Raw genomic sequence first — 13,275 nt, 5'->3', positions numbered from 1 at the left:
CCACAGTAAGAAATCTGAAAACCTGAAGAAGATCATTGATCAAAACACACTGGACAAACTTTAATATAATATGCGCCTTTTATCAGCTTCAGCTGATACACCAACCGCGACCATACCCGGACAGAGATCGCTTGGCCACAGTTACGCATGCTCTGGTAACCTCTTGCTTAGATGACTGCAGTGGGTTTACGTGGGGCTGCCTTTGAAAATGGTCTGGAAACTGCAGCTGGTACAAAATAGGGCTGCAAGATAATTAACTAGGACTGAGTGTTTTGATCATATCATGCCCATGCTTCCTCAACTGCACTGGCTCCCAGTCAGTTTCCATGCCCAGTTCAAAGTGCTGGTTTTAACCTTTAAAGCCATAAATGGTTTGGAACCGGGTTACCTGAGAGAGCACCTTGCCCAAAATGTCCTGACAAGGCAATTTCATTGCCTTGGAATCTTCTAAGGCCCTGCTCCAAGTGCCACTGCCAAATGAGGTGAGGTGGGTGGCTACCAGGGAGAGGGCCTTTTTGGTGGTTGCACCCCGTTCGTGGCACAGGCACCCCAGTGAGGTTCGCCTCACATCTTCACTTTGTTCATTTAGATGCCAGGTAAAGGCCTTTCTGTTAACTCTGGCCTTTTAAATTTGATTTTTAAAACGGACAAAAAAGTTTTGTACTGTATTTTGGTGTAGGGTGGCCTGTGTGTGTTGTGATTTCATGTGTTGTGTGTGTTTTTATTCAATGTTTTAATGCTGTGTTGTGAGACACACAGAGAACAACTTGTTGTAAATAAATATAAACTTGCTCTTTACTGTTTCAGTAGTGTGTTTTAATTGTAAACCACCCTGAGCCATTTTGGAAGGGTGGTATACAAATCAAATCAAATCAAATCAAATCAATAAATAAACAAATATTATTCATATTCAATTTGTTATGGGGCAGCTAATAAATAAAGTTGTTTTATTCATTATTATTGTGGTTCTTAAATATATGTTGCTGCATTCAAGCATGAATTTAAAATCCACCTCTCTCTTGGTTGTTTTATTGTTTCCAGTTACTGTTGCTGCACCTCTCTCTGTCCTGCACAAAATCCACAGGACCAGTACAACACAACAAATCCACAGGAAAATCAAATTTACAGTGATTCTACCCTATATAAAAATGATTGTGTGAAACATTCTATGCTCTCCCAGAATTACTGCAATTTCCCTTTGAGATTTCTTGAAAGGTCTGCAAGAAGAGCAACAAGAGGGGAAACATGAACAAGAATTAACTCTCCAGAAGCATAAGTCATAATACTACAAGGGAGACATGTTCTACAGATCTTTTACCCAGACCACTGGAAGCCCTGAATTTGGCTCTGAGACTGCTCCGCACATTAATCCAGCTTTATTCTGACCATAAGATGTTGAAACATGCTTAAGAAAACAAAGGTGAAATTTCCAACATGTAAAATTATGTACCAGATAGTACGTTTTGAGCATGCATGGCAAACTTGAGGATAAAGAATACAGAGTTCTAGGAAACACTGAATGCAAAATGAGTAATTTTACAACATGCATTCTGTCTATCAATATGGGATCGACCAGCTCATCAAGTCCTACCTGTAATGCAATAGCCACTCTGATGAGGTCAATGACCTCTTCTTCATTGGCTAGTTCAATGGTGATGAGAGCCAGAGTTGTGTAGAGCAGTTCAAAGTTCTTTTGGACATTGTCTTCCTCCTTGCATCCTAAGTAGACATGTCTGTACAGCTGTTGTCCATGCTACAAACAGAAGAAAGAAGATTCATCTCAAACTTGCGGGTAATTAGAAGGCAACGAGATTAAGATGATATATTGAAACAGAATATTAGACCCATTGGGGAACAATGAGGGCAACTAGACAATACAGCAGCTGACTTTTACTAAAAATAAAGCTTGCATCTTGGGCTGGTTCAGACATCATGAAGAACCATAATTAAGTCCCTGAGCTTCAAGAGCCCATGTGAGCCTTGGAAGAACTCTTCCACCAAATGTGGTTAAAAATAAACCAAGATTAGTTGTGACATCCAAACTGACCAACTGGGTTTATTCTAAATGCCTTCCTTGAAATAAACCAAGGTCTAAACCCAACATTCGAAGTGGGTTTCCGATTTATGTTTATTTCATAGAAGTTGGTTAGAGTAAACCAAGATTGGTACGTTCAACATCAAGGCTGATCAAAGAAAAAAACACAAGAGTGGTAACGACATCCAGATCAAACAATTTGAGCTTATTCTAGATGTCATCCTTGAAATAAACCAAGATCTAAACCCAACATATGAAGTGGGTTCCTGATCTAGGTTTATTTCAAAAATGTTGCATAGAGAAAGCCAAGGCAATTGGAGATAACCAGTGGTACTGAAACAGAATTCAAATAAAATGTAATGAGTGAGCATATTGTGGCACAAAATAATTGTAAAATAAATTGTTCAATATCATGACTGATTGTGGTTTGTTTTTAACCTCAGTTGGAAAGAAAATTCTTCTGAGGCTTGTGTGGGCAGGGGAAGGAGGAGTGCACACCCCCAAGGTTCAGGGACATTACACAGAACCAAGATTTAAACATGGTTCCTGTGATAACTGAACTGGCCCATGGCTTAACATTAATCTCTGGATACCTAATAGCTGTAAACAATTGCAGTTGAACTTCCTTATAGTTTTCCTTATAGTTTTCATGATAATTAGGTACACTGTGTTTTGGTCTCTGCTTTCAAACCATCGTCATCTGACATGGAAAACTCCAAGGTATTTGAAGAAAGGCCACTGTGGAATTGGGGGTTGTTTCCTAGCACTGTGGAAATCGAGGTTGTTTCCTAGCGCTGAGAAGCAAATAGAACTCCCATCCGGTGTATGCACCAACAGTAATTTTTCATGCTTGGGTGAATTTATTCTGCAGCCTCTTGTGCTGCATTGGATGCTAGACCAAAGGGTCCCCAATCCTTATGAGTAGTTTTGGATTTTGGGGGGGAGTGGGGGACGAGGTTGTCATGGAGAGGGAAAGCCAGAAAAATTGTAGTATGTCAGCAGAAGTCTGTGTGTGACCATTCAAATCTAGGCCTAAGTATCTAAAGTATCTCGGATATCTTGGATATAAAGTTGCCTTTAGCCTCAAGAACACATGAAGATGCTTGAACGAAGTCAGACCATTGGTGCATCTAAACAAATATTGTCTCGTCTAACTGGCAGTGGCTCTCTCCAGGGTTTCAGATGTAGATTCTTTTCCCCCATTCCTAGCTTATAATGCTAGAGACTGAACCTGCAACCTTCTGCACGTAAAACATATGCACTACCACTGAGTTACTGTTAGAAGTGAGAATTCTACAGCATTGACCCCTAGCACCACAGTGACTTATTTTGACCACTAGAGGCATAAAAAGTTGCGTTAATAGGTCTCTAAAGGCAGATAGAGTATATTAGAATTGTAGGGTTGTTAAAGACTCGTGCATGTTTGGATATGTCCAATCTCTCTCCTGACAATGATGTTTTAGTTTGTTAATAAATCTTTGTTTTTTGGAACTCATCCTACTGTCTACAGATAACTTGTTGGGCTAAACCTCTTTATCACCAGAGCATACTCTGCTGTGTGAGGACTTTAATGTTTCTCCTTACACTCCTCAACAGTTACAGCCCTTCCTCATCAGTTCACAGGAACACAGGAAGCTGCCTTTACCATTGGTCCATCTAGCTCAGTACTGGCTACACCGACTGGCAGAGGCTTCTCCAAGGTTGCAGGCATTTGCCCAGACCTACTTGGAGATGCCAGGGAGGGAACTTGGGACCTTCTGAATGGAAGCAGATGCTCTTCCACTGAACTAGGGTCCTAACTCCTAAGATGACTATCTTACAGCAGACAGCACTCACATGCCCAAATGCAAACCTGGGTGGACCCTGCTTAGCAAAGGGGACAATTCATGGTTGCTACTGGAAACATCTATATCAGGCAGCAGCGATATAGGAAAATACTGAAAGGCATCATCTCATACTGTGCGGGAGATGGCCACGGTAAACCCCTCCTGTATTCTACCAGTCACAGGGCTCTGTGGTTGCCAGGAGTCAACACTGACTCTACGGTACACTTTACTTTTACTGCAAGACCAGCTTTCCTCCCCAAAGTTCTGACCTAGTAGCTTGTGATATAGATAGATAGATAGATAAATAGATAAACACGCACACACGCACAAATATACACATTTCCCCCCAATAAGACCCCATATTGGTCTTTACCAATATGTTACCTGAACATGCTGGTGTTACCTTTTTCATGAAGCTTGTGTCTTGCCTTGAAATTTTGTCTCGCTTTATCTTTAGATCAGAAACATCAGGTATTATTCTATGCAACGACAAACCAGTCTGTTAGTTTATTAAAAGAGCCGTAATAATTATAATTTGTAAACAAGCTACTTCACAGGAGGTGGGAGTGGGAAGCACACTGTGAAATATACTTAATCTATTCAGACATTCTTGAAGCAATTTCCATTTTAATTACATCCAAGTTTAACAATGACAGTCAATTTTCTGTTTTAAAAAGAGGGAATCATAAGTAATTATGACTTGGTGCAGGAATATTGCATTTTGTGTTTTGCATAAAACTTATGAACAAAACAAAAATATAATTACAGGCTTAATTAAACCAGAAACAATCTGAAAGGGCTACTTAACATTCAGGGAAATACAGTTGGAAAACGGAATCATCTAGCACGTTCAACAGTTACATTTTTGTGATCTCCCCCCAGCTTCATTTAGACAAAATAGATAATGGGAAATTATAGAAAATCATATGCAGTGAACTGCATCTACCAATCACAGATAGAAACGAATATTTGTCCCTTACCTTCAGCATATGGGCAATTAATGTAAGCAAGATGCAGAAGGGTTCTGAACCAGAGAACAGACTAAGGGCGGGCTGAAATCTACCCTCCCTGTTTTTACTGTTCTACTTGCAGGGAACAAAAATGGGGTGGATTCTACAGTTTCTAGGAAGGGGTGTAAATGGTGGCGCATGAAATGCAGCACTCCTCCCAATGAGCACCATCGACAATCCTCCTCCAAGCTATGCAGCACCATTCCGAGCGGGTCTGGGAAAAGTGGCGAATGCCACTTGTGGGGGGCTGCCCTCACTCCCTTCCCCCAGAAGTCCCTTTGGGATGATGCGACATAATGATGTAGTGTTACTTGAGGCAGGGAGGGAAGAGCATCTGCCAGTGACCAGCATGAGCGCCGTTGCCATGCTGCAAAATAAGCAGCGACAGAAAAATAAGGTAAAGGCGGGGAGCTGTTTTAGGTACATGTACAGGTAAAGTGTGCTGTTGTGTCGGTGTCGGCTCCTGGCGACCAGAGAGCCCTGTGGCTGTCTTTGGTAGAATACAGGAGGGGTTTACCATTGCCATCTCCTGTCACCGTGCAGTATGAGATGATGCCTTTCAGCATCTTCCTATATCTTTTTCTCTGCTGCCTGGTATAGGTGTTTCCCATATCTGTGAAACGTACCAGCAGCAGGGATTCGAACCGGCAACCTCTGGCTTGCTAGTCAAGCCATTTCCCTACTGCACCATTAGATAACTCTCCTGGGTACATGAGTAGCTCCTTACTCTGAGTTAGACCCGTAGTCCATCTAGTGCAGGCCTGCTCAACTTAGGCCACCCAGCTGTTTTTGGACTACAACCCCCATGATCCCCAGCCACAGTGGCCAACAGCCAAGGATTATGGGAGTTGTAGGCCGGCATCTGCAGGAGGGCCGAGGTTGAGCAGCCCTAATCTAGTTAGTGTCTAAGGGCACAGTCCATATCCATTTTGGAGCAGACCCCAGATCCCAAAATTTGGCATGCCTAAGTGCAGACACGCTTCATTTCTTTTTCCCCTTTCGTGAGACGGGGAAGATGGAAGGGGCAAAAGGGAAGCAGGCTGCAAAACCACATTACCATTAGGATATGCTTTAATTCACTGGTCCCCAACCCCGGGGGCCTCCAGATGATGAACTACAACTCCCAGTATCCCCATGGTCATCTTGCAGTAGTGACCGTGAATAAATTGTAGCAAGGGGTGCTGGGAGTTGTAGTTCAGCAACATCTGGAGGACAAAGGGTTGGAAACCATTGCTTTAGTTCCCATACATGGCACAACTAGAGCAGGAATGTTGTACATTGGCAATTCAGCAGAGATGCATTACATTTCTTGGCAGTGCCACCTATATAGCCATCTATTACAGAGAGTCCAATGGTGTGGTGGCTTGAACTATGACTGTATTAGGAAGAGGCCCCCATCAAGTTCAAAAAGCTAACCTTATCCCTCTGAGCTTTGCCCGGTTGTCATGTCGATCCACAACGTTGTGCAGTATTTCCAGGACGAGTTGCCTGAGTTCGGAGTCATCCATGAGTGAAGGAGACAGCAATGGGTCCAGAAAAGGAGCAGGCAGAGCAGCTGCAATCGTCTTGGCACTGTACCCCGTGGTGACCTGGTTGAGATCAAAGAGGATCAAACTCAGAACCACCAAAGAAATGTTTCAACCACAGCCCACCACCAAAAGCTTCCTAATCAATGGGAGCACAGAGAAATCAACCAAGTATACAGTTCTTATATTTATTGCATGGGGCTATTGGCCACTTCCAGCCAAAGAGGAAAGATGCCTCTATATACCGGTTGCAGGGGAGCAACACTAGGAGAGAGGGCATGCCTCCTCACCTCTTGCCTGTGGGCTTCCCAGAGGCATCTGGTGAGCCTCTGTGGGAAAGAGAGTGCTGGACTAGATCGGCCTTAGGTCTGATCCAGCATGGCTGTTCACAACACTCCAGTGAGCTAGATTAGGGTGAGACATGAGCCCTATTCAAGTGTTATCAAAATGAGTACTGTATATGCAAGTAGAATGGGGGACCCGAAATGTGTCAACCAGCAATGCCTCCCAGGGCCAATACTGTATTTACCTGAACAGAAGGCAACTCTGATTTAGGACAACCGCCTTAAGAAGAGAGATTAAACAGAGGTTTGCCCAAAAGGAACAAGAGTCTGAATTTAAGACGAGCCCCTCCCCACCATTTCTAACATCAAAGAACTTGGACTCAGTATGCTCTGAGGTCACACGCACTGCTCTCCGAACACAGGGAAAAGCAGGGGGTGAGCCCATGGAGTGCGTCAGTGCTTGGCGGGGGGTGCACAGCTAGCCCAGGACCTCTTCTAGGTACAAGGCTTACCATCAGAAGTGACCGCAGCAGCATAATCTGGATCCGCCTGGTCCCCAAATCTCTACAAGCGAAGAGGGAAGAAAACCCAAAGATTAGCTTGAATGTATGCCTGAATGTGATGGCTTCAAAAGAATGAGTACTGAACATTGCTGTGGGAAACGTTAAAAGTCTTACTCTTGTCAGTATGATACTTGTCTCCTTTGCTAAGCAGGGTCTGCCCTGGTTTGCATTTGAATGGGAAATTACATGTGAGCACTGTAAGATGTTCCCCTTAGGGGATGGGGCTGCTCTGGAAAGAGCATCTAGGTTCCAAGATCCCTCCCTGGCATCTCCAAGATAGACCTTAGAGACTCCTGCCTGCAACCTCGGAGAAGCCACTGCCCGTCTGTGTACACAATACTGAACTAAATGGACCAATGGTCTGACTCAGTATATGGCAGCTTCCTACGTTCCTATTTCTGACCTGCCGGGGCTGCTGTGCACATGAAAGGCAGCCCCGGCAGTGTGCATAGATGGACAGTGGCACAATTGTTTCCAAAGGAAGCAGAGCTGCAGAAATCCCTATGTGCTGTTTCAAATCACTGTGCTACTGCCCATCTATGCAACATTGCCAGGGCTGTCTTTCATGCACACAGCAGCATTAGTGGATCGGAAACGCTGAGGTTGCTCTGCACATCATGTTGAACAACCACAACCACCACCACCACAGTAGCTGATTACTCAATAATAGTACTCAGGAATTACTTTAAAGTGCTACTCAGAAGTAATGCAGTCTGGATGCCAGCCAGTATTCCTAATCCCTGGGTGGATCTTTCCCTGAGCACAGCATTTGTCTCTTCAGACAAATGCTGTGAGCACTGTGTGTCAAGGTGGGGCTTACAGATAAATTTCTGTCGATACTCTGCTTGGGTCCAGTTTAAACTGGACTTTCATGATCCTGGCAGTATCTTGTAGATGTTTTACTACTATTGATAATTTGGAATAGATGTCTTTATTAGTTTGAAACTGCCATATATCAAATGGGTTAATATTTGCTTTATGTACCTGTCAAAAATTTTATATAATTCAAGCCCTTTTAAAATAAATTGAGTGATGATTTTTTGTTTAAATTCTTGGTGAGGTACAGATACTTTACTTAGGTACAGCGTTCATGGATTATGCAACACTTGAACAGGCCATAAGTGAAAAGAGAATGAAAACATCACACTCAGAGGTTAAAAGGCTTCAGAAAACCAAAAGGTCTTTGCGTAATGGCAAAAAAAACCATTGAAACCGGTGCCGGACAGAATCTTCAGGAAGTTTCTAATCAGGGCATGAAAGCAATAGCTCCTCCCTATTGTTAGTTCCTTTTTGAACAAACTGATGGCCTATTTAGCTAATTGAGATCGCCCGGAGAGGTCTATCTGCAGTTGCCTTCAGCTTGTCTGGTGGCTACGCAGGGACGGACCTTCTCTGTTGCTGCCCCAAGACTTTGGAATGTGCTCCCTGCTGAAATAAGAGCCTCCCCATCTTGGACAACTTTTTAAAAGTCTTTAAAGTCTTACCTTTTCACCCAAGCTTTTAAATTTAATTGTGGTTTTAAATTGTTTTAAGGTTTTTACTTTTGCGTTTTGTTTTATGTTGTTGTAAGCCGCCCAGAGATAGAAGTTTGGGGCGACATACGAATTTGATTAAACAAACAAACAAACAGCTATTGCAAGGATGTTATACTATGTACAGTACGTAGCAGTGCTACAGGTAATGGGGCTGATCAAATATTCAGCAAGTTAATGTGCCCAATTGCACTTGAAAGCAAGGGAGCCACAGGACTCTAGCATTTTCCTTAGAAAAGCTATGAGTAACTTTTAAAATATTGCTATTGATATTTTGATTTTATATACCTCCCTCGCCACCCCTTATGGTAATGGTTTCTTGCTGGACTCATTTTACACTCTTAAAACAGAAACAATTTAAATCAGAAGTTTGCCACAGCACAACCTTCTTTCTTGATCTGAAAATCAATGACTTTTCTCTGAAGTGCCTATGTAGGCACTATTCTTCTCCGAGAAAAAGAGGTCTTGTGCCAAAACTCACAGAATCAATCAAGCCTAAAGAAGACAGATCTCAGAAACGTTGGCCTGAGTTCTAATTTTACAGAAAGTCAAAACTTTTCCAGTCAACCACAGCTGGTTATAGCAGCCCGTTGTATGGGCGGATAATTCCCTCATCAATTATTATGGAGGTGAATTAATTTGTTAAGCGATCAGAAGGCTTAAAAAGAGGGCACAGGACTGAAAGGGGGATAATATGCTCTCAAACTCAACCAGAAAACAAGAGAAATGATGGGTTTTACCTTGCTATAAAACAGGGTGTTCTCATTCTATAATTAAAATGTCCCTCAGAGGACACCTTCCAACACTTCTTTTAAAAAAGGATTGCAAAGAGCAAATGGGATGGAAAAATGTGGGTGATGAAAAGAAAAATTGTTGCATTTGTCCCCTGCTAACTGAGCAAAGAGGCAGCTTTTAAAAGTGGCAATTCTCTTTATTTAGCAAGGGGAGAACAACTGGCCCTATCTAGCCCCCGCACAGCATCCCTCCAGTGGCTGTTACTAGTGCCGATCTTATGTTTCTTTTTTAGATCGTGAGCTCTTTGGGGACAGGGGGCCATTTTATTTATTTATTTATATCTATGTAAACCACTTTGGAAACCTTTGTTGTCAAGAAGTATATAAATATTTCATATTCGTATTCCTATTGATTTATGAGAGGCTTGAGAATATGTCCACAAAGGTTACTAACCCATGAGCCCTTTTGCTAGCTTGCCTGTCCACATGTATCTGTAAGTCATTTGTGTAGGGGGGGTTGTGGGGAAGGGGCCCCAACTTACCCCAAAATGTTCCTGCATATTTGCCTGAAAGAGACTTTAACTTCTCACAAGCTGAGTAGGCGAGTAACTGTTTACAAGTCTGTTTTGGTACAGCACAAAATTGTGCAGGACAATTCAACCAAACACATATACACCAGACTTCTGCAAGGCTCTCTAATCAACCAACCAATCGATCAATCAATCATTCAATCTCCCTTCCCTCCAGTGCAGTATTGCTTGGGGCAGCTCACATAAATGGTAAAACATAATAAAACAAAACAAGATAAATAAAATAAATAAAAACAAAATCCAGTTAAAACCAGATTTAAAAGTTGGGCATTAAACTTAAACAGCATTAAAAAATTAAAAAACCCACCAAATATGGCTGCAGATAAAACACTAAAAAGTCTATCTAAAAAGATGGGTTTTCAGATGATTAAAAAAAAAAAAACAGCCTGAGGGAGTATGATGAAGCTCTTCTGGGAGGGGATTCCAAAGCTGAGGGGCCACAGCCGAAAAGGCTCTTGCCTTTAAAAACAATTTCGAAACTATATTTGGTAGGCTGTGTGGCCTCAGAATGTTCTTAGAGCTGTGAATGAAGTGTCTGATCGCCACCCCAATTTGCAAAAATTCCAGCAACTGGGAAGAGGGGGCTTCGTAGGGGTTAGAAACCCCAGTTGCTTTTCTAGGGGGACCCACAAATTTTCCTAAAGATCAAGAGGGAGCAGGTGGGGCTTACCTAAGCCAGTGCAGGGACCATGATGGTGTTCTCTTGTTTAAACCAGTGCCTCTCACCTCTGTGGGCCATGGCAAGTAAAATGATGTTAAAAGTATGGCTTGCCTCCTGGTGGGCATCACAAAACCTAATTTGCTGGCACATTCCAAGAAGTAAAACAGAGTCATCTGGGAGGAAAAGTTGGAAATGTAATTTCCCCAAGGCCTCATGTGCCCACGGGAAATTACACTTCTCAGCCTTCCAGGGAACAGGAGATGAATGACTGACAGACAGAAAAAAGAAGAGGTGGGGAGAAGGAAGAGAGAGACCCCAGTTTTCCTTCTGTCACAGAAAAGGGGAAGGAGAATGACATGACCACCAAATTGTTATCAATAAACACGGTATTGCTCTCACTAATTTCCTGCCCATTTTAGGACAAATATACCACTGGAAGCCCAAAACAGAGAATAATCAGAACAAACCCAAGCTGACTGATGTCCAGTGTATGTGAAGTTGCTCCCAGAACAGGTACTTTCCCCATAATGAACAGCATAATCTCTGACCGATGGTAGTCTGGCAGGTTGCTTCCAAAGAACCCTACGTATGAACGGGGAGGAAAGAAATACAGAAAGAAAAATCGACACAATGCTGGATTCTTCCCCCCACCCTGCAAAAACTCCATTCTCCCTCTGGAGTTTAAATGAAATTTCTCCTTCATTATACTATTGCATGCAGAAGGTTCCTCCTGGCATCTCCAAGAGAAGGCTGAGAGAGATTCCTGCCTGCAACCTTGGAGAAGCCGCTGCCAGTCTGTGAAGACAATACTGATAGACCAATGATCTGACTCAGTATATGGCAGCTTCCTGTGTTCCTATGAGCCATTATGAAAGAATAATGCTAGATTTTGGAATTTCCTTTGAAAATCATCGCCACGATCGCTTCTATGATTGCTTCACTTGCTCCAAAAGAAACCCCCTTCTATTCTCAACCTATCTGAACAATTTTACCCGCAAAACATGTGATGCTATCTATAAGCTGACAAGCAGATTAAGAAGCAGAAATGGTCGACATCTGCCTGTGTTCTTCAGCCAGCCCTGCCAACACCTCAGAAGGTTGTTGAGAGGATAAAACCACAAATGCAACTTTGAGGTCTTACAGCAGGTCCCCAGATTTTGTGGGAGGACTACTCGCATCATCCCCAGACACAATGGCATCCGTGGTCCAACATTGGGAGACCCATGGTCGCGAACCCCAGCCTTACAAAAAATATAATATAAATGTACCAAATATACTCGCCACCTAATGGCACAGTGGAGAAATGACTTGACTAGCAAACATGTGGTTGCCGGTTTGAATCCCTGCTGGTATGTTTCCCAGACTATGGGAAACACTTATATCGGGCAGCAGCGATATAGGGAGATGCTGAAAGGCATCATCTCATACTGTGTGGGAAATGGCAGTGGTAACCCCATCCTGTATTCTACCAAAAACAACCACAGGGCTCCGTGGTTGCCAGGAGTTGACACCAACTCGACGGCACACTTTATTTTACAAAATATACACATTTGCTAATATATTAAAAAGCATGCACTCTATCCCAGAGCTATGGCACAATTGCCTCTTGAGTCATACTGTTGGACATTCCTTAGCCATGCACCAACCAATATCCAACCAAGGGGGTTGGGCCATAGATCAGTGGAAGAGCATCTGCTTTTCATGCAGAAGGTCCCAGGTTCAATCTCTGTTAGCATCTCCAGGCAGGGATTGGGGAATGGGGGTGGGGGCAGGGGCGTAACTATAATAGGGCAAGGGGAGACAGTTGTCTGGGGGCCCACTGTGTTGGGGGCCCCCCAGAGGCAAGTCACATGACTGACTCCCCCAGCCATGCACCCGCCTGGGCTTCCTTCAGTTGTATTCATCCTCCAAAACTGATGTGAGTGTTAAGACCTGGAGCTACCAGAACAGCATGTCTTTCTCTAGTACCATTAAATGACTTGCATCGTCCATAATTTACAAAACCTGGGGGGCCCATTTTAAAATCTTGTCTCTGGGCCCACTCCAACCTTGCTATGCCCCTGGGTGGGGGACTCCTGCCTGAAGCCTTGGAAAGCCACTGCTGGTTAATGTAGACAATACTGAGCTAGATGGACTAATGGCCTCACTCAGTATATGGCAGAATCGTCCAGCATTCCTAAAAGTATTATACGGAGAGATTAGGAGATGGGCTCAGTGGAAGGGCATCTACTTCACATGCAGAAGGTCCCCGGTTCAATCCCTGTTAGTATCTCCAGGTCGGGCTGGGAGAGACTCCTGCCTGAAACCTCAGAGAAGCCACTGCCAGTCAGTGTAGACAATCCTGAGCTAGATGGACCATGGGTCTGACTTGCTGTACGGCAGCTTCCTATGTTCTGTTTTGGGAGGTGGGACTGTAGCTCAGTGGTAGAACATCTACTTTCATCTACTACAGAGATGAACATCTACTACAGAGGAGAGCTGGTCTTGTGGTAGCAAGCATGACGTCCCCTTAGC

At 43.4% G+C, this 13,275-nt stretch overlaps 1 protein-coding gene across 4 annotated transcripts in view; it reads right to left on the bottom strand.

Annotated features, from left to right (window-relative positions):
- Window positions 1–13,275, bottom strand: part of EFR3A (EFR3 homolog A) — a 101,272-nt gene that overhangs the window by 17,587 nt on the left and 70,410 nt on the right. For all 4 annotated transcript variants that reach the window (XM_053246965.1, XM_053246966.1, XM_053246967.1 and 1 more), the window contains 5 exons: window positions 11,229–11,343; window positions 7,194–7,245; window positions 6,288–6,460; window positions 4,265–4,340; window positions 1,592–1,753 (listed from right to left, as the gene is read on the bottom strand). In XM_053246965.1, the coding sequence (XP_053102940.1) occupies window positions 1,592–1,753; window positions 4,265–4,340; window positions 6,288–6,460; window positions 7,194–7,245; window positions 11,229–11,343 (578 nt within the window). The remainder of the gene's footprint in view (window positions 1–1,591; window positions 1,754–4,264; window positions 4,341–6,287; window positions 6,461–7,193; window positions 7,246–11,228; window positions 11,344–13,275) is intronic.

The sequence above is a fragment of the Hemicordylus capensis genome, chromosome 4 (genome assembly GCF_027244095.1).
Source record: "Hemicordylus capensis ecotype Gifberg chromosome 4, rHemCap1.1.pri, whole genome shotgun sequence".
In the NCBI taxonomy this organism is placed as follows: domain Eukaryota; kingdom Metazoa; phylum Chordata; class Lepidosauria; order Squamata; family Cordylidae; genus Hemicordylus; species Hemicordylus capensis.
Note: the sequence above shows the minus strand (reverse complement) of the source record. Positions and strands in the feature narration are given on the sequence as shown.